Here is a 22,087-nt window from a genome sequence, read left to right on the forward strand (position 1 = left end):
GGTAGCCGGTAGCGTCTTATCCATTGTTGCATCCATTACCCCATTAAAATCACCTCCGATCAAAATTTTCCCTATCTCCCATTGTGCTATTTTAGGCAGCAAGTCAAGTATAAAGTGGTCTTGTTTTATATTGGGGGCATAGATCGAAATCAGAATCACCAGCTGGCCCATCAGTCCCCCCCCCCTCCCAACATCAGGAAACACCCATCTGGGTCTTTTTTAACAAATCTTCTCTCAAATTTTACATTTTTTGCTATTAAAATGCCCACTCCCAGCTTTTTAGTTCTACTAGAAGCCAAATATTGTATAGGGAAGGCACTGTGTCTCAGCCTCAGCTCACCTTCAGGAAGCAGATGTGTCTCCTGTAACCATACCACCGAGGCATGCATATCAACCAGCCTGGTCAGCATGGACTTCCGCTTAATTGGGGAGTTGAGTCCCTGAACATTCAGCGACACAAGTGTTAGTTCAGCCATTATCGTACATTAGCCCTCATGCCCTTTCTTTATGATCCAACTGAACATTGTTGCAGATATAGCATGTTTGTCATTCACTTCTCACTTCTTCACCAAAGAATAGAAAGTATGAATACCCATTCTCCCCCCCAACTTTAAAACAAACATTTTTGAATAACTGTCTCAACATAGTATGTTCACACGAAATCACTTGGTTCTATTCACCCGGGAAATTTGGGTTCCGGCCCCCCCCCCCCGATCCCCCCTTTTTCTTTTCTACCTCATTGAAATCATTCCTTTTTTTTTTTTTTTTTTTTCCCCCCGTAGAGTGAGCTTGCTCCGGGCAATAAAGTCAATGCATAGGCCATTTCAATTGCAGAACCCATCCTTCTCTTTAGAGATTCCAGTATATCAGAGTTTAGGTGAATGGTCCCACATCGCGAATGTTCAGCCGTTGTTCAGGTGGGCTCAGAAGGTTTCTGTTCTTTGATACGTCCCCGCGGATGGGAGTGTCTCAGATTCCTTTGGCCTGTCCCATGTCTGCCTTCTGATTCTCCGTTCCGGGAAGGGGACTCCTCGGTGTCAGTGAAGTTGCCTCCCTCGTCTTCTTGCATGAGGTCTGCCATTTCTTCCTCTTTAGAGATAGAATGTCGCTTGCCTTTCAATTCAAACCGTAAGCAAGTTGGGTGTCCCCATTGGTATCGCACGCCCTTAGTTCTCAGCCAGTCTGTGACTACCCTCAGTTTCTTTCTCTTGGCAAGCATCACTTGGGCCAGATCCTGGAACAGTTGTATCGAAATTGAACGGAACCTGATGGGGTCTTTTTTCCGGGCTGCCCGCATAATGTCCTCCTTCAGTGTGTACAGATGTACCTGGGTTAGTACATCAGGAGTCAGGTTCCTATTAAGTTGAAATGTGGAGTATACTCAGTGCGTCCGATCGAGCACTATTTCTTTATTTTCTTCTTCTGTGTCCAAGATGTGACGGAACAGGTCGATCACATATTGCTGTAGGTCAGAGTCCGGCATCGATTTCGGAATTCCAGAAATTCGTATATTGTTTCGCCTAGATCTATTTTCGGCGTCTTCTTGCTTATTCTGCATTTGTTCCATCTGCTGTTCTAATTCCATGACTCTACCATGCCAAAACATCTTGATCATGACCCTGTTCGGTTATCACCGTTTCTATTTCGTCAACTCTCTTTTCTGCGGCCAGGACTCCTTTATTGAGGTCTGCGATGGATTTAGCAAGGCTGGTTGCACTTTCTTTTATATCTTTTTTTAGTTCCAACTGCACCTCAAGTAGGTCCGATTTCCGGATAGGTGGATCTTCAGAGTCTTTTGCCCCCTCCGGAGGGGGATTATGCACTTGGTCTGTTTGCAGTTGATTGCGTTTCTGTGAGTCCGCTGTCTGCAACATGGCTTTGATATCACCAGAGCCCTGACCTTTACCTTTTGTCATCTGTTTGGCCATCCTGGGATACGTGCTGTGTTTTGTTTTCCCTTAAGCTGTGGCCCGGAAAACGAGGGGGGCAATCAATTTAGCTTTAGTACCAGGGTATGTTGGCGTGACACGGGGGCCCCAGAAGTATTGTTCAGATTATTCGGAGCTCTCCAGATTCCTTACGGGAATCGCCACACGCTTGTCCGCCTGCGTAGCCCGGAATGTTGTCAGGTGTCTCCAGGTAGGGTGGGTGCCCCGCACGGTAGCCAATTCCACCCTCAGTTGGTCTGTTCACCTCCAGTCTCTGTCTTCGTCGCTCAACATGGAGCTGCTGCTTCGATCTAGTCCCGCCAGGCTCCGAAACCACAGGTCGCCCAACTTGCCTTCGCGGGCGCCGAGTTGTTGGGTCGTCCGCAGTTCCCAGAGGCGATCGCCGACACTCTGGATTCTTCTGTGCCGCCGTACGGCGCTGTATTCCTGGAGTCCCGCGGTCCTCCTCACCAGTCGAGGACCTCGGCAGCCGCCATGTTGGGCAATCGCTGCTGCAAGCGAATCGGGTCTCCGTATAATGCTCAGCTGCTTCGGTCGTTACCTTTCCTGCCAGCATCCGATCGCCTCTCTCCACCTCATAGTTTCAGGGGAGCCAGCCTTTCAATGCGTTCAGAATATTGCATCCTCTCCCCGACTGGGAGATCTTCTCTGGGTCCGGTGGTACGAAATCGCCCCAAAGGGGCATAGAGGCGGGATGGCGCCAGCAGTCTTCGGAAGCAAGCCCCTGATCCGAGCGACCTAAAGGCGAGTGTTCCGACACCTCCGGGGGACCTGCCCAGTTGAATTCATTCCATACCAATGTCCTCATGCCCTCATTCACAGCCTCCAGCTGAGTCACAGGCGTCGGAGGGAAGACACCCAGTCCCGTCCGCCATCTTGTTTTCGGGCTTCCAAATTTAAAACTTCATTTTCTTCGTCGTATGGGCTTCAATGCTCGCCCAAGTCGCAGTTTCTGCTCACTGAGGCTTCCGACGCCGCTAGGGTGTTTTAAGGGGTCGGGTACATATTTTTAGGGGGTTAAGAGGTCTTGGGAAGGGAAGGAAGCACGAAGCTCACCGAGGAGGCATCCGATGGCGCCCTCGGCTGGGCACGCCCCCCCGGTGCTCTCCTTTTTATGTTCTGCTCCCTTGGCCCACTCTCCCATCAAGTACGGATTTGAGGGAGATTACCCGCTTCTCAGTGGGGGTCACCAACCCCCTATTTCTCTCCTTTTTATGCTTGGCTCCCTTGGCTTGTCTTCCCAGCAAGTACTGATATGAGGGAGCCGACTCAATTCTCGTTCTGGGTTCCAGACCAGTTTCTGGTGGTCAGTGGCTTTCGTGACTCCTCTCCTGCAGAGCCTTCTTGCAGCTTGCCCCCCGTCCCTACCGGGCCTTTCGATCACCCCTGTACCTGCTACTGGGGTCGGGTAGCTATCCGGTCCTTCCTAGGATCAGGCGTCTTCAAGGTAGCACCAGTGTTCCTTCTCGTCGGCTGCTTGGGTCTGTGGTTCTCTTCTCTGCTTCCTATGGCCGCACCACCACACAACTCCTCAAGAAGGGCGGGGAAGTTGCCTCTTGCATACCTCCTCGAACCTCAATGGCTGCTTACCTCGATCTGTCACTCCATCTGGTTCTTCTTTCTTGCATGCTATATGAAACTCCCCGGTTTGTGGTGGGCTAAAGGATAAGCCAGCAAGTCCTATTGAGATTTCCTTTTTATTTCAAAAAACTCCATTCTGGGGCAGCGTCCACATCTGCAGTGAGAGCTGATAAGTCAATCCTTGCTCCTCCTAGGGACCACCTCATCCCAGTACTAGGGTCAGGAAAATCCCTAGGACTCTTAAGGATCTTCTTCGTCCAAGTACCTTCAACTTCACAGATATTACAGAAGTACATTGACGTAGCCTGTTCATGGGAGTGTGTGTTAACAGAGGGATCTAATGATTCAGGGAGTGTGTAGGGTACGGGTGGAGGGTGTACATGTGTTCTCCCAAGATGTTCTCCCATGTCTACAGAGGGGAGGTCTCCTCCCATGAGATCCTCCCGCTGAATACCACCCCCAAGGGGACTATCGGGTAGCAGCCTCACCACCCTCGCCTCATGGGAAGGCCCCCCCCCTGGGGAGAAGTGACGACATCTCGGAATTCTTCACACAGCTTAGCACTAAGTGCTTAGTGATTATTTCCCCACCACTACTGAACTTGCTCAAGATCAGATGACTTTTTCAAACAGCATCTTAAACACTATTTGTTTGCTCAAGCTTTTAAAATCTGTAGTATTCCATTTCTGGCTTGCATTTAGATCTGTTAGTATGTTTTTCCATTCAAAATCCTGTGTAAATATGTGCTGTAGAGCATGTATAAACGAGAGTCTCAACTGTGTGCAACACATGATAATGATTATATTTTAAGTGCTTAAAATCGATGTGAACTCTTCTACCTTGGATGTAGAGTTTGCTGTTTCATTGCTAGTTTGGTATCAAATCTGCATGAGTGCACTTTCTCGATAAATGGCAGGTGTAAGAATGGAGGATTTGTAACCTTTTAACCTCTTCCAACAGAACACATGTCGAACAATGATGGGTACCTGGGAGTTACCACGGGACTAGACAGGTTGGACTTGCTTCCAGAGGAGGGCGTCTTCTTCAGTTGTGGTGTTGTTGTCATACCACTTCTGGCTTTGGGAGTGGCAGGGCTGTTTGATGCTAGGAAACTTCTGGTTTCACCGGGGTGTTTGGTGCTTCTTTTGCATAGGTTACAAGTAACAACCTGGTAGATTTGGAAAAGAACATGAGAAAACATTGAGATCTTGAAGGTTTTACTGACATGTTTCTTGACATCCTCACTGTGTACTTGCATCTTAAAAGAAAGATCATTGTATAAACTTCAAATGCCCAGTAAAATCCATGACATAAAGAATTATAATCAATAACTAAAATTATATGGAGGTCACCCAGTCCTATTTTGCTCCTTTGTTTTGTGTGCCTTTTTTTCTTTCCCATGTTAAGCTTAGGAAAACTACAAGCCCCAAAATTCCAAGAAAAATCGGAACTGGATGGCCTTCTCAAGCATGGCAAGGGGAAACTGAAGTACTTTGCATGACAGAAAAAATGCACAACTAGTGTAACCGTATACTTAATAATATTGTGAACATCTTTGAAACATGCAGAGAAAGGTACGCGGAGGTCACCTGCAGCCCCTCATCCTCCGAGCATCCACTACCTTCACTGGTGCCTTCCATTGGCTCATATGAAGTGGTAAGCCCTCCTCTGGGTTCATGTGCACAACTTCCGGCAACATCATGTGCGCACTTGGCACCAGAGCTAAATTGAATGCTGTTCATAACGCCCTGCATACTAAGGTCTGGATGCCTCTTGCTCTGGGCAAAAATGTCTGTGCGCACTCGGCGTCATTGCGTGTATTGAAATTTTCTCACTTATGATGACCGCCCTCATCCTCGGCACCGGAGCGCCTTTGAGGGCTGCCCAGGTTGCCATGGTGCTTCGGTCCACACAAAGCATCCAATTGGCTGCCCTGTTTTGTTCAGGCCAATTGCAAGCTGGCAGGCGAGGAAAGCCGGCCCCCAGAAAAGGCCCACACAAATGGCCCCTGTCTCTGCCTGTCTGAGCATGGTGGGGACTGCACCGCATAAACCTTTCTCACAGACCTCGTAACACTGATGGCTCCATGTGAAATTCCACTCGCTTGGTAAACTGCCATGAGGCAGAACGTTCCTCCACCACCCCAGGTCATTAACCCTGTTACTGCTTTGTACTCCTGCTTCATGTGAGCTCTCCTTAACCCCTCACGCTTTTACCATCATCACGCCAGAAACTTCCTCGCTTTCGTGTCTGCCCCTTACCACCTAGCCTATGCTACACCGGCCTGTGAATTGCCAAATGTGCTCTGATATATACTTGTGACTGGCCTTATCGTGAGTTGCAACCTGCCTGTGATTTACCCAATGTGCACTGACAACTCCTTGCACATACCACAAGCACACCCTGACTGTGCCATAGCATGCACACGGTGCGCAATCAGCCTAGTGCCTTCACTTCCAACCTACCTTGGAACGCTGCCGCAAGTATACTGTCTGCATTTACTCACTCTGCCATCTTTGAAACTAGCCTATTGCTTACAAAATTTCAATTATGGCATTTAACCTTTATCTGCCTTGCCATTTGAATGTTGCATTTAGCCCATATCTGCCCTGCTATTTGAGTGCTGCATTTAGCCTATACCTACCTTGCCATTTGAATGTTGCAACTAGTCCATATCTGCCCTGCTATTTGAGTGCTGCATTAGCCCATATCTGCCCTGTCATTTGAATGTTGCATTTTGCCTATACTTGCCTTGCCATTTGAGTGCTGCATCAGCCCACATCTGCCATGTCATTTGAATGTTGCATTTAGCCAATACTTGCCTTGCCATTTGAGTGCTGCACTTAGCTTATGTTTGCCTTGCACTAGCCTAACGTCTGACTACTCATAACTTGTCTTGCTTAGCTCATGATCATGAGTAAAACTATAAGAACCCAGATAATCCAACTTATATTAGGCATCCTTGCCATCATGGCCGCTGCCTCCCTTGCCTCATGCCCACCCAAGGACAGAAATATGAGATTGAGATCAAGATTGCCCTGCCTCTATGAACCTATAACAAATCACACCAGTAGAGGCTCCACACGTAAGGCTGTCGAACCTATATGACTATCCAATAAACGTACACAGCAACTCGACCATAATTATCTGACCTCTGCTCATCCGGCCACTACACCAATAAACCCCTGAAGAGCCATCCCACCCACAAATAAACATCCTCCCACTACTAAACCAACAAGCACCCTACTACTATCTGAAATAATTAGCACAAAAAAGAACATCCTCCCACTACTAAACCAACAAGCACCCTACTATCTGAAATAATTAGCACAAAAAAGAACACATTTAATGACAGAATATCCAAGGCAAAAATCGGACAATAAGGAATTATTCTCTATCCTTCGTGAAATGGAATCACCTATACCACAGGTTGATAATACCTCTACTCTAAGGATAAGCCTTGGTGTACCAAAATACAAAATACCCCATCGGATAAAATTGCATCCCTTCAAATTAAAATAGCCAAAAAGAAAGCTTCTCTGCTCCTACCGGCTTACCTCAGCAGCAACTACCTCTAAACTCACATAACAGTACCTCCCCACCTTTCAGTTTCAAGAAAATATCCATCACCGAAACAGAAAAAGTCATACTCTCACTTAAACCTTCCAATTGCAAAGGAGATAACTGCCCAGCCCAAATTATAAAGGACGCAGCCAGAGACTTAGCCCCTTTCATCTCGAAGCTAATCAACGCCTCCTTTAAGACAAACCTTGTGCCCAATAATCTTAAACAATCCTGGGTGCTACCATTGCTCAAAAACCAAACTCTAGACCCTTCTATACCGACCAATTCCAGACCCATTACCACAGTCCCTTTCTTACTTAAAATTATTGACAGATTAGCCTACCTACAAATACAGGACTACCTAGAAGCCAATAACTTATTAGGTTCACGTCAGTCTGGCTTCCGCCCCCTTCATGGCACAGAAACAGCCTTGATTGACCTCAAGACACAAATTGACGAGTTGAAGGACAATGAGAAATCTGCTATACTACTCCTCCTTGACCTATCGGCAGCCTTCGACTTGGTGGATCATGCAGTCTTATGTAACCATCTTAAATCAGCTGCCCATTTCTCAAGTGATGCTATAACCTGGGTGCAATCCTTCCTAGCGAACCGTACAATGAGAGTCTTCTCCGCTTCAGCAGCCGCTGACCCCATACAAGTCTCCTGTGGTGTTCCTCAGGGATCATGCGTATCTCCCACCATGTATAACATATTTACTAAACCCCTGTTTAACAAGTTGGACAGATTGGGTGTCACCTACACTAACTACGCAGATGACACCCAGATCCTCATCCCCCTTTCGGGCAACTTCTTGGTAGACTCGGCGTTAGTAAATAGAATATACCTCCTCATTCAGGTATGGATGGCATCCCATGGCCTCTGCCTGAACGATGATAAAACGGAGCTACTGCTCTTAGGTTCAGAGACGCCCATTAAAAAACGTAACCCCAGTCACGCTTCATTCAACATTGATAATAATGTCATCAAAGTGATGCCTGGGGTTAAAACCCTCGGCTTCTATCTTGACTCTGCACCCCCCTTCAAGAAGCAAGTTAACTCATTAGCATCCTCTACAGCATATACTTGCAAATTGATCCGAGCCTGCAGACCATTTCTCTCTGAAAAAATAGCCGCATCACTCTAGCCAATGCACTTATATTATCCAGACTGGATTATTTCAATGCATTATATGCGGGAGCCAATAAGTACATTATTGATAAAATGCAAAGACTCCAAAACAATGCCCTTAGAGCAGCCCTAATATTCCAAAGAGAGGGCATATCTCTGTATTTAGAAGAGATGTCCATTGGCTTAAGATCAAGGACAGGATCTCCCTCAAAACACTGTCTCTCATGTCCAAATGTCTTAATATAGCACCACCCTACCTTGTAGAAAGAATAAACAAGAGAACCTCTGACCGACCCACAAGATCGTCCAATGCTTACACCTTAGAGGTTCCCAGATACAAACGGGCCACAGCTGGCGCCTCTAGCTTCCCGGTTATAGCCGCTCAATCTTGGAATGGACTCCCCCTAGATCTCAGAACTGACCAACCTTACTCCAGATGGAAAGTCCTCACCTGACTACAAACTAAAGATACCTAACCTTTGACCTCCCTACTTCCCAACTGATCCCTTGCTAACCTATTCCCGACTGCACTTTCTTTAAAGACTGCTAGGCTTGACCATTTCAACTGTATATGTTCTATGGTATCACTTGACTGTATCTTGGGTATATCTGTTGGGACCATTGGTATTTCTGCAAACCATGTGGCAGCATTGATGTTCATCATTGTATATAACTATGTTTATCACTCTATGTATGTACACACCTTCTCTGTAACTAAGCTTCTCATGTATCCTTGTAATGTTTGCGCCTAGCTACCCGAGGATTTTGGTTTGCGCTTTATCAAATAAAACAAACAAACGAACAAACATACATCATCACCATGTAACGCTTACCCAAGGTGCACTCCCATGCAGCTATGTTTGTTCTTTGCTTTAAGAATGCCTTGTTTAAAAAAATGAATCTAGGTGTTTTCATTTCCATGCAGCCATGTAAATGTTCTGCTTTAAGTATGCCTTATTAAAAAAAAAAATATACAAATCTAGGTGTTTTCACTTCCATGCTGCAATGCTCATTTTGCACTTTAAGAATACCCCTCACATGGGTGAGACCTCCCTTCTATGCTCACTACTTACTGGCCACTCTGCACAATCACACCCTTTGACCCATATGCTGCCTGATGTAGCCCCTGTAACATGAGGCGAGGCTTTGCCAGTCTGTGTAATCATACCTATTTGACCCGTATGCTACCTGATGTAGCCTCCTGTAACATGAGGTGAGGCTTGCCAGCCTGTTTACACACACCTTTTTTCATGCCTTGAACTATATGTGTATTCTTGCACTAATGTACCATGCACTTTCTGTAACTAGCGCCTAGATGCCTCAGGGCTTTGTGCGTTGACATAAATGCAAAAATAAAAAATAAAAAAGAGAAAGCAGTTCAGATTAAATGACAGACCATTTTCAATAGCAGGATCAAAAGGCTGTGAATCAATTTTACAACAAAATAATAGAAAATGTAATTATAGCACAAGAAATGCAGAAGAATCCATGTAGAACATCCCACTCATGTGTAGCAATCAGAAACAAATGCTTTACAACAGAAACAAATAACAGCTGCAATTCTGCTGTGCTGTGGAGAGCTGGCATTGCAATAGTTTGAAAATGATTATAATGTTAGACGCCGTTACTAGATTCTTGTCAGAATATGTCATATAAAAACAAAAAAGATCAATGGTTAAAAGCTATTTAGTCAAACAAATACAAGTTCTAGAAATGTAAGATAGAGTTTCACATACTGGCAAAGCATATGCCGCTGTGGATGCGCATCTACGCCCTCACTTAAGATATGCAATGGTTTCTCAGCTCTCCGCCAAGGGAAGAGCAGTCTTGGGGCACAGCAGCATTTACGAAAAACAGTCAATTGACAAACATTTAATTTGATTGCTCATATTTTACCAATGTTACTAGATGGGAATTTTAAGTATGCTGTACATTGTCACTAAGATCTTAAACAAGGACGAGTTGTCTTATGCGGTTGACTGTCTGGATGGGAGGCATAGTTGTGTGGAGGAGCAGGTGGTTGCCTCAACTGTGGTCCCCACCCCCTCAACACTTTCCTATTATAGTAGAAGGTGAAGAGCTACAGTTAAGAAACCAAGCAAAAATCCATGCAACATTCCTATACCGCGTAGAGTGTATGAAAGACGATATGCACTCAGACAGCCATTCAGATTATACCCTCACGTAGAAGCAGAGGAAGGATGCTTCCAGGAAGGGTGCCCACTACCAAGAAGCCAGAATGCAGTTATGAGTAACATGGATGAACTCTAAGTAAAGTCTGAAGACAACAGAATTATGTCATAAAGGAGATGTATGAACCTATGCTGAAACGATATGAAAGTACTTAAACTGACAGTGTAACTGAAGCCCTAAGAGGAAAAGACAAAGAAATTGTTAATACAAGAAGATGAAATAACATGCTGACCAATAACTAAATACGCTGTAATTCAAGGTAGAATAGATACATAGAAGGTTGCTAAAAAGAGGTAATCATGCAATGTTTAGCATGGCCATTGGAAGAAAATGGACGACGGCCTGTGTTAAGAATCAACCCTGTAACCTCAAAAGATTAGCCTAGGATTGCAATTTGAAGAACTGATGAAAAAGTTGTTTTCATGTGCAGAATAAGGGAGTACCATTTTATTTATTTATTGGACATTTGTATGGCACCTATACACAGGTGTTTCCAGGCGCCACAAGACAAGATGGGGCTGTGGGGGTTGAACATGGGAAATCATAAGACTACAACAATAAAAAAAGTGTTCCATTGGCATTGTGACAATCCTACCATGCAAGTGTATGACATTGTGATAAGTGCAAGGGGGTAGAGGGCGAAGTGCAGAGTGGGGTACCTACACACTGGGGACTGGAAAGTGCCAGTCAGACCACGGCAGCAAGTGCCAGAGGAAAGAGGGAGGGAAGGGAGGAAGAGTGGTGGACAGGGAAGACTAAGTTGGGATAGTCCGGGAAATGGATAACCAGAGCAAGTGCTGGCAAAGGATCAGGGAGGGACTGGTGGGGGGGGTTGGTCCTGTATGGCTCTGAAGGGACCAGGCCCCAGTCACAGAGACAGGTGGAGAGTTTAGCAAGGGAGGGGAGATGGATGGAAGAGGAGAAAAGGAAGGTTTTGAGAAGTTTCGGAACTTAAGGAGATCCGGCTCAAGTCTAAGGGTGTGGGGGCTGTGGCAGAGGGAGGCGCCAGCCAAGGAAAGGGATCTACCTCCCACTCTCTGCTTGGAGAAACATTTGATCTGCAGAGAGTTTGAGCCAGAAGACTGATGGATTCTGGCTGGGAGGTATTTCGGGAGAGAGCTGGATGTAGAGAGGTCCCAGGCCCCAGACAGCCTTGTGGATGATGCAAAGGGTTTTGAATTTGATCTTCGCAGTCACTGAGAGCCAGTAGAGGGATTTAAGGGTTGTAAAGATGTGGTCCCTGGGCTTGAGGCCAGGGATAAGTCTCGCATTCCTTTCCTGGATTAGTTGGAGGGTGCAAAGGGAGAAAAGACGAAGGTTGTGGAAGAGGATGTTGCAGTTGTCCAGTCTAGAGAGAACCAGAGCTCTGGAGACATGGAGCTTCTGGCAGAAAGTGAGGAAAGGTAGAATGCCCCTGAGAAGATGGAGCTGAAAATTGGACTTCTTGGCAAGGCCTGGGATCAAGAAGGGTGAGAGATGGGTGCAAGGCAGAAAAGGAGTCGAAGGAACGGACCACGTGCATAAGACATATTTCTGCTAAGATTAGGAGAGACAAGGACATTTGCAAGTGCCAAGTATTGAACAATCAAGAGGGCAAACGCCTATGTGAGGTGTAGTGAGCAAGTCTCTAAAGGCCAGAGAGGGTAACTGCACCCTGTTTAATAAAATCAAGCAGTCTTAAATAAGAGGCTGAAATGGACAACATCGTGGTCTCCTAACATGTGACTCAGAAGTCAAATAGGAGGGCTATTCATTACAAACCCAGATGGAGATAGTGGTCTGCTCATAAACCCTCAATGTTCGAGAACAGTGAGCAGACTACGAGGTCAACTACAAACAGAAGGCCTTGGCTATGGCTTCCTCCATACAAATATAGCAGAGCAGGAGGAAGTAGTTTCAAAGTTCTAGCCCCTTCGCACTGGAATGCCCTACCTCTGAGCATCAAAAATGAGTAATCATTACGAAAATTCAAAAAAGCTCTGAAAACCTGGTTATTCAATAAATATTAACCGCCCAAGCCCTGCCCCCCCTTGACCAACTACACTGCTCAGGACAACCGCAGTGCTGCAAACAAGTCCGGAACTTAAGGGTAAGGACTATCTCACCAATTGGAATCTGACATATGACCACATATTCTCTTGTAACGTTTGTATAAAAAATGTATTATTGCTTTGTAACTGTAACATTGTTTAATAATTGACTACCTTCTGTATCTTTCGCCGTGATACCCCAGGGTCTGGGCGAGTAACAAATGTAATAAATAAATAAAATAAATAAATAAATAAGGATCAGGTCGATGATATACGATGGACTAATTGTGAAAACAAGGAATGAATTGACGCATCTCGAGCACATAGGTTTCGTTTTCAATCACGTGCTGCTAAACAAGTGGAATGTCTAAGGTTGAATGGGGTTGCCAACCAATCAGAAAGTTGTGGTCTGGACTGCAGCGCAGTATGAGATATTGGTGTGTGCTGCAGTCAGTTGATGGATCTGCTGACCTGCTTGTGACAGCCGGGTGTGCGTCTTTTGGACTGCACACCCGGTTGGCACGAGCGTGCGGGCTGAATCGTTCGGGTTTGTATCTATTTGTATTTTTTTATTTTATTAAGCTTATATAGCGCTTTAGACCAATGCGCTGCACATATAACAACAACAGGATACAATTAACGTAATAATAACAGTAACAATAGAAGCATTACTAACATGAATCAGTCAACAAAACAGTATGTAGAGCAATTAGATGAAGGGAAGGGGAGAGAAGTGGAGTAGAACTATGAGAAAGAGGGATGGAGATGGGAGGAGGAGGAAATGAAGGGGAGGGGAGGGGATGGGAAGGGGGAAATGGAGGGAGAGGCATGAGGAGGGGAGAGGGAAGGGTGGAAGAAGGGGAGGAAGAGAAGGGGGAGGGGGATCATGGCGGGGAATGGAGAAGGAGAGACTTAAGAGACGTGCGAAAAGAGGAAAAGGTGGGGATAGAGCGTATTGCGAGAGGTAAGGAGTCCCAGTGGAGGGGGGCCAGGAGTTGGAAGGAACGGAACCGGGAGGAGGCACAAGGGGAGGGAGGAACAGTGAGGAGGAAGTGTCCAGCGGAACAAAGGGAAGAAGGGGGAGCGTAGAAAGAGAGAAGGGAAGAGAGATAAGGGGGAGCAAGATCATTGAGAGATTTAAAGACTAGGCAGAGAAAATGAAATTTAAGTTGAGAGTGAAATGGGAGCCAGCCAATGGAGGATAGGGAAGCAGAGTTGGAGTCACAAGGGGAGAGGAGACAGAGGGTACGGATGGCAGAGTGATAGATAGATTTGAGGGGGGCAAGATGTGATGCAGGTAGACCAAAAAGTAAGGAGGAGCAGTAGAAGAGACGAGAGAAGATAAGGGAGGAGATTAAGAGTTTAGTAGCATGGAATGTAAGGGAGGAGCGAATTTTGCGAATATTGTAGAGGTGGAAGCGACAGGCACAAGAGGTAAGGGAGATGTGATGGGAAAAAGTGAGAGAAGAGTCGAAGTGAAAGCCTAAATTGCGGGCATGGGGGGAGAAAGTAAGATAAGAGGGAGGAAAATGGATGAAAGGAGGAGGGGGGAGGGGGGAAGGGAGTTGGAAGGGAAGAAAACTACTTCTGTTTTGTCTGAGTTAAGGGAAAGAAAGCGAGAGGACATCCAATTCTTAATAGCAGTAAGACAAGAGGACAGTTTGAGGTGGAGATCAGGAGAGAAGGAAGTAAAGGAAAGAAAGAGCTGCGTGTCATCGGCATAGAAATGGTGAGAAATGCCAAATGAGGAGATAACAGGGGCAAGAAGGGATGTATAAAGAGAGAATAGGAAAGGACCAAGCACTGAGCCTTGGGGAACTCCGTATTCTAGAGGGTGGGTGGGTGAAGAGCGGCCTCCCCAGGAAACAGTAAAAGAGCGGGAGGAGAAGTAAGAGGATAGCCAGTTGAGTACAGAACCTTTGAAACCAAAGGAAGAGAGAGTGCTGAGAAGAAGGGGGTGACAATGCTGGATTTGACTTTTATGAACTTCATTCATTCATGGTGCGTCACCCTTTCTCAACTCTCATGCTGAACTTCTTTTGCATCTTGTACTCATGGTGGCCCTGAATCATGCTGTTCCCATCTTCATCTTGTATCCTGGCTTGCAACATTATGTGTTACTACTGACTTCTGCAATTGTATTCACTCTCCCCTCTTGCTTCTCCACTCTTTTGACTGCTAACTCTCTGTTCTCTCCTCCTTTCCCTTCTCCCTTTTCCTATCTCCTCCCCTTACTTTCTTCTATGCACTTACTCTATCAGAATTGTCCCTGGACCTAGTATGATAGCAACCTCGTCTGTCTCCTCCTCCCTCCCCTTACTGGTTTTTTCCTCCTCAACACCCCTCCAGCACTATCTGAAATGTCGTCAGGCCTAATATGATAGTCGCTTGTTTTGTTCCTCCCCTACCTTTCTGCACCCCTCTCCCTAACCTCTTGTTTTTTTTCCGGCTCTACCAGAAATGTCGTCAGGCCTAGTACGGTAGTCGCCTGTCTGTTTCCATTTCCTTCCCACTCTCCCCCTCCCTTCCTTATCTATGTTTTATCTCTTGCACTATCTGAAATGTCGTCAGGCCGAGTATGATAGTTAATTTCACATCCTTACTGTTCATGGCCTGTAAGAATGTCATTGTTTTTTCCCTTGTTCCCTCCCTTGCCTTGAAGCGCTTTGAAACACATTGTGTATAGGCACTTTATAAATAAACTATCATATCATATCAACAGTGTCGAAGGCAGCAGAGAGATCAAGAAGAATAAGGACAGAGGATTGCTTAGCATGACGGGCAGAGAGGAGGGAATTAAGGATGTAAGTGCGGGCAGTTTCAGGGGAGTGTTTGGGGCGAAAGCCAGATTGAGAAGGGGGAAGGAGAGAGAGGTTAGTGGCAAAGGTTGAGAGCTGAGAGTAGGCAAGGCGCTCAAAAAGTTTAGAGAGGAATGGGAGAAGGGAGATAGGACGGAAGTTGGAGGTGAGCAGGGGATCAGCAGAAGGTTTCTTCAGAATCGGAATGATAGTGGCATGCTTGAAAGCAGAGGGGAAGGTGGCAGAGGAAAGGCAGGTGTTGAAGAAAGAGGTTAGGTAGGGAATAAGAAGAGGGTAGATCTGAGGAATAAGAAGGGAGGGGACAGGGTCAGATGGAGCAGAGGAGGGGTGGGCCTTGGAGAGGAGGATAGAAACGGCAGAAGGGGAAACTGAGGAGAATACAGTCATGCAAGTGGAGGGTGAGGAGGGAGAGGGGGAGGAGGGGAGTAGGACGAGGAAATTATTTTTTGCCGAAGAGCAAGAATCTTGGAGGAGAAGATGTTTGCAAAGTCAGAAGGAGAGAGGGTGGAAGAGGTAGAGGGATCAGGGGTTGGGGGAGAGAGAAGACGAGAGAGCGTTTGGAAGATGCAGTGGGGGTGGGAAGCTTGGGAATGAAGAAGGTTAGAGAAGTAGGAACGTTTAGCCGAGGAGAAGCAGGAGACATAGAGGGAGTGATAAGAGAAGTAAGAAGATTTGTTGGAAAGTGAAGGAGATTTGAGCCAGAGTCTCTCAAGACGTCGAAGGAGACGTTGCATGGAGAGGAGTTGAGGGGAGAGCCAAGGTTGAGCGAAGGAGATCGATGTGGTGGAGTAGATCAAGAGAGGAGGATATAGAAGAGGAGAGAGTAGAAAGTGCATCATTGGCCGATTGTGAAGAGAAGTCATGGAGAGAGGGGAGAGAAGAAGAGCAAGTTTCAAGAAAGAGGGAGGGATCAAAATTAGGAAGATCGCGACGGGAGAAAATAGAAGGGGAAGGCAAGGGGGAAGAATGAAGGGGAAGGGGGTAAGGGAAAAGGAGAGTAAAGCATGATCAGAGAGATGTAGAGGAAGAGTAGAGACAGTAGACGAGGGGTAGGAAGAAATAAAGATAAGGTCAAAAGTGGAGCCAGAGGAGTGGGTAGGAGATGAAAGAAGAGGGGAAAGAAGGTAGGAGTCGAGGATGGACGAAAGGGGAGAGGATTGCGGGGAAGGAGGGAGGTGAAGATTGAAGTCGCCGAGAACAGTAACGGGGGAGGGAGAGGGAGAGATGAGAGAGAGGAGGTGATCAAGGTCGTCATAGAAGGTAGAAAGAGGGCCAGGTGGGCGATATATGATAAGAAAGGAGATGGGGTGAGGAGAGGAGAAAGATTTGTAGAGAAATTCAAACGAGGTGAAAGAGGGAAGGGAAGGAGAAGAGGGAGAGGAGAGGTATTTGGGGTTGAAGAGGAGGCCAATAGCTCTGTCACGACCAGTAGCACAAGATATATGAGAGAAGGAGGATGAGGAGGTGGTTAGGGAAGCAGGGACAGATGTGTTGTGAGAAGGGATCCAGGTTTCAGTGAGGCAGAGGAAATGAAGGTTGAGATTGAAGAACATGTCAAGAACTGCAGTGGTCTTATGGCAGAGGGATCTAGCGTTCCAGAGAGCGATGTCGATAAGAGAGGAGGGTTGGACAGTGGGGGGGTAGAGAAGGTTAGGGCGGTGAGATAGGATAGGCGTAGTAAAGGAAGGGCGAGGAGGGGGATTAGCGAGGGGGATGTACATGAGGAGAAGGGAGAAGCAGAGTAGTAGAGGATAGTGGGGGGAGAGAGAGGGAGGGAGGAGGGACGGGGTGAGGGGAAAGGAGAGGGTGGGGAAGGGATTTGATCCAATTGTATCTGTGAGCGGAGCTCCGGCGTGGCTCTCTTGTTATATGCCAATATAAATAAAAGCACTTTGAAGGCTTCCTGGTCTTCCTCTTCATTTCCTACCAGCACCGAACATAAACTGGCGACGAGCAGGATTGTATTTTTCCTCTCTTTGGATTGCTTTCCCTGTACTGCACTGCCCTCAGGTGACGGCTGCTGGAATTGCAGCCACCAGCATAAAGAAGCACTGGGAATCTCGCCTGAAGTCTTACCAAGGATTTCATTTTATGGTGCGGCCAGGTGCAGATTACTGTGAGTAGAAGCAGCAGAAATGTTTGTGGCCATTGATTGCTGAGTTCTATACCGTTAGCCGTGACTTGAAAGCACTGCACAAGTTAAGAGAGCCATGCAGCCCCGCATTGCCGCCCGTATTGTGCAGACCATGTAAGCCACCATTCAAGCTCTCCCACCCTTCCAGCCCAGGATAGTGTGGGAACCGGGGAAAAAAGCTCTTTTGACACTTACTTGATTGCCACATGGGGGGAGAGCATTTGAAGCTGAGAGGAAGCAAGCCATTTTGTTGAACTGCCTTGGTGTGGAGGGCAGAATTATTTGTGAGACTCTTCCTCCAGTGCCTGTTGGAAATGGTGACGGTGATGCACAAAGTATTTGGCAACAGATCAAGCACTTTTGGGCCCTGTGTTAATGTTGTTATGGAACAGCATGTGTTTTTTTTTCTCGCCAGCAAGGATCCAGAGAGAAAGTTAACTTGTATGTTGCAGCTCTGAGAGGTTTGATTCGGAATTGTGCCTTTGGTAACCTTGCGGACAGCCTCATCAGGGACCAGATTAGGGACCAGATTGTGCCCTGCACCACGGATAAGAGGTTACAAGAGAGACTAGTGATGATTCAAGAATTGCCCCTAGAGCGAACTGTGAATATGGTAAAGCTTGCTGAGCAATCCACAGCTTACTCTGCAGCCGTATCTGGAGCACAGAAAATTGAAGTGCATGCAGTAGACAAGAGGAACACGAAAACTTTCAAGGAAGGAATGAACACCACGAAATACAGTGGAAATCTCAGAAACAACCATTCAAATACAAATCAAAAGTTCACAAAATTGAATGTTTTACATGTGGTGAGAGTGGACATATGTCCACAAGCAACTCTCGTCTCCTCAGAAATGTAATGAGTGGCAAATGCATAAAATGGGGTCATGTAGCACAATTGTGCAGAACTGACAGAACTACAAATGAGGTGCGGTGTGAAGATGATGGATTGATTTTTATATATATTTATAACGTGCATATCCCCAGAGGGGAGCCTGGAAGCAACCTGCATTTGGGGGCAGATTAAATTTCAATAGGATGGACATAGATTACCTGTACTAGATGGGCCAGAGAATAGGTACGATTTCAATTGCTTCTTGAAGACAGTTAAGGAATTAATTTGCCGTAAGGTGTGGTAGAAGGGAGTTCAAGGCACAAGGGCATATAAAGGAAAAACGTCTGTCGCCCCAAGTAGTAGTTCTGGAGGGGGGGGGGCTATTAACAAACCATTTCTCATAGATCACAGTGTGCGAGTGGGACTGAGTTACAATCCTAGATGTCAGGTAAGCTAGAGCAAGGTCGTGGATACAGTTACGAAGCATAAAATCTTGAACTGTATGCGCTGCTGCACTGGGAGCCAGTGAAGCCCTACTCGAAACTCTGAGATCTGTGTTTTTTATGTTAATGAGAAAATCAATCCTACTGCTGAATTCTGTGTAACCGGAAGCTGCTGAAGTTGGTGTTTTAGGTATACCGGCCAAAAGGGCATTACAGTAGTCCTATTTGGTGTTTGTAAGAGCTACTACCACAGTTGGACGTTCTTTTTCAGAAAAGAGCAGGAGAAAAGGTTTTAGGAGTTTCATTTGAAAGTAACAAGCCTTGATAATTTGGTTACCCTGTAGTTTACAACCCATAGACTGCCAAATGCAGCCAAGGTTTTTTCTGTCTGTGTATTTAGTGGCCATTCCAAACAGGGTAGGACAGGAAACCAAATCTAACACATTGGTTTCTTTTTTGGATCAAGAACAATAATCTGAGTTTTAGAAGGGTTTAATTGGAGTTTATTGTCCAGCATCCAAGATTTAATTTTTCTGCCCATTTTAATATCCGCTCCACTACCTCCAATGATTGTTTTAAACAGACATGCATCTGCATATCATCTGTATATGAGTAGTAACAGAGATTAAATTGGGTAAAGATGTTGAGCAGTGGGCGGATATATATATTGAACAATAATGGCGCCAAGGAAGAACCTTGCAGAACTCCACAATTTACTGGCAAAGCTTCAGACAGGTATGAACCTGCCTTAACTTGTTGAAAGCGGTTGGTCAAAAATGAGGTAAACCACTGAATAGCCTTATCAGATACATGTACCAGTGATGATCATCTGGATTTAAGTATGCCGAAATCAACTGTATCGAAGGCTGCCGACAAATCAAGCATGACAAGTATGCTGATGTCACCATTGTCTGCAGTCTCCAGGAAATCATCCCAGGCGGCAAGTAAGGCTGTCTCAGTCCCGTGACCTGCACTAAATCTGGATTGGTAGGAATCTAAGAAGTTATTTCCTCCAAGAAACCCTGTAACTGGGTAGTAACAATCTTCTCCAGACCACAGTAGGCTCGCAATGGGACGATAATCAGATAGTATATTACAGTCCAGTGTGGGCTTTTTTAGCAGTGGAGTAAAAAAAAATGTGTTTGATGGGTACACAGCCTTGAGCAAGCAAGGCATTCACCAAAGTCTGAACAGGCTAGCTAAGGGCTAAGGGCATGAGCATGCTGTTTGGCCAAGTAGGTCGGAATAGGGTCGCAATTATGATCAGTGTGTTTAAGCTGAGCAATCAGTAACTCCATACTTTCTGCTGTAACCAAAGAAAAAGTCAACTCAGGCGCAATCACTTGGTTGTCAGAGCATATATTCTTAGTAGCAGCGTCAGTATAAGGGATCATTGTTTGGGCATCAATGTTACTTCTAATCAGGTCAATCTTTTCTGAGAAAAATATATTGAAATCATCTACCCTTTTTTGAGATGCTAATTAACTAGCTTTTATGCAGATAGGGTTAGAGAAATGTCTAATGACCCTCAACAGGGCTTTTGGTTGATTACCCTTAAAGTCAATCTCTTTTTGAAGACATTGGGCCTCATTACGACCCAGGCGTTAAGGGTTAACGCCGTCGTTAACCCTTAACGCCTATTCTGATTTTAACGGCTGCTTTTAGCAGCCGTTAAAATCCATGGCGCTAACCTGCCATGATGCTAATTACGCCACCGTAATTTACGGTGGCGTAATTAGCGCCTTCCCCACTCCCATTATGCCCTATGGGGCAAAAATGGGAATGGGGAAGGGAAAATGGGAAATGGGGATTTACCGCCCCACTCACCTTGGAATGGGGCGGTAAATCCGCCATCCACCATGGTGTAAACAGTTTACACCATGGTGGTAAAGTTGGCGCAATTAGCGCCTGGGTTGTAATGACCCCCATTGAGATTTAGCTAATAAGATCTCTTCCTTGTATGTCTTCAATTGCAAATTGCTGGCTGCATTACCACAGTTTGTTGCCTTTATTATTTATTTATTGTTATTTATCTGTTTCTCCTCTGCTTCGCACTTTCCACTTCTCCCTCCTTCCATGCACTTTTCCCCTCCCCCTCTCCCATGCAGTTGCGCGTACTCAATGTCACTGGGCCTAGTAAGATCGCTGTTTTGTTCTCCCCCGTTTCCCTCCCTTGCCTTGTCGCGCTCTGAAACACTTGTGTACGAGCGCGATAGAAATAAAATATCAATATCAATCAATCTATCAATGCGTGCTTAACCTTAACGTGATCGATATCGGCTCTAGTCTTGAGCCACTTTTTCTTGGCTTTCCGGTATAATCCTTTAGGAACTTTCAGTTTTCCATTATAACATTGGTTATTTTTCTTGGGCGCTACTTTAAACTTTTTCAAAGTGGCTGTAGTGTCACAGTTGACTTACAGCTGTAGCATCAGAGTTGTATATAACGCTGCACAGGTAGTGTCAGTTTGTGCAGTTTACTACCTGTTTTCTCAAAATACAAACCCATGGCACAGCAACACTTTTTACTTTATGATTTACAGTTGTTACAGGCTGATTCATGAAATTAATGTGCGGGGAAAATTGCAGCGCAAGCGTGCCAAAGCCGCGCAACATTGATTCATGGAAGTCCGTGCGCGTGTAAATCCTGGGATGTGCGCTAAAATCGTGGGTGGTGCACGTGGGCGCACACGTCATCAAACGGCGTGCACTAAGCGCACAGCGAAAGCGCACATAGCGCAGTGCACACAACAAAAGTGGGCGTAACACGGGGGGTAACACGCGGAATGGGGAACAACGCGTGAAAAAGAAGGCGTAACTGGGGAAGTACTGCAGGAAAATACACAGAATGCCCACACACACGCGAACAATTTGTATTCATGGATTTGAATACTGGAAACCCGCGCACAGCAAAAGACACGCATAGGCGTCAACGCGTCTGCCACACGAAGGCAGGCGGAAGCGTCCCCGCGCACAGTATAAAAGCGCGCACAAACATGTACATACCGCTACGATGAATGCCCCATTTGTTGCAGCACTGATCGTGGGACACCGCGGGAGGAGGAGAATAGGCAGGGCCTGCATATTTTACCCCGGACAAGCCTTTTTGGGATGCCGGACGACCGGGTCTACGGCAGGTATAGGTTTCCACCTCGTATCATCCTAGACCTGGTAAGGGAGTGGGAAAATGACCTTACATCCCCCACCCTCTGCTCCCAAGCATTGAGCCCCTTGGAGAAGGTTTTCTGCCCACTGGGTCATTTCAGCGGACTACTGCCATAGTGGGGGGGTCTCACAGGCCACGCAATCACACTGCCTACACCAGGTCTTGACAATCATGACTGCGCGCCCCTCAGTCCGCAGGCACATATACATGCCCAGAACACCCGCAGAAAGGCAGGCCGTTGTCC

General features: G+C 46.2%; 1 protein-coding gene and 1 long non-coding RNA gene across 4 annotated transcripts in view; one reads left to right on the forward strand and one right to left on the reverse strand.

The window, feature by feature from the left end:
• LOC138497207 (uncharacterized) overlaps window positions 1-22,087 on the forward strand; it is a 795,999-nt gene that overhangs the window by 311,799 nt on the left and 462,113 nt on the right. The gene's annotated exons all lie outside the window — the stretch shown is intronic.
• Window positions 1-22,087, reverse strand: part of C5QH18orf21 (chromosome 5q C18orf21 homolog) — a 224,792-nt gene that overhangs the window by 39,342 nt on the left and 163,363 nt on the right. The window contains exon 4 of the mRNA XM_069620530.1: window positions 4,517-4,698. Within this exon, the coding sequence (XP_069476631.1) occupies window positions 4,517-4,698 (182 nt within the window). The remainder of the gene's footprint in view (window positions 1-4,516; window positions 4,699-22,087) is intronic.

The sequence above is a fragment of the Ambystoma mexicanum genome, chromosome 5q (assembly GCF_040938575.1).
Source record: "Ambystoma mexicanum isolate Mex_15411 chromosome 5q, UKY_AmexF1_1, whole genome shotgun sequence".
NCBI lineage: Eukaryota > Metazoa > Chordata > Amphibia > Caudata > Ambystomatidae > Ambystoma > Ambystoma mexicanum.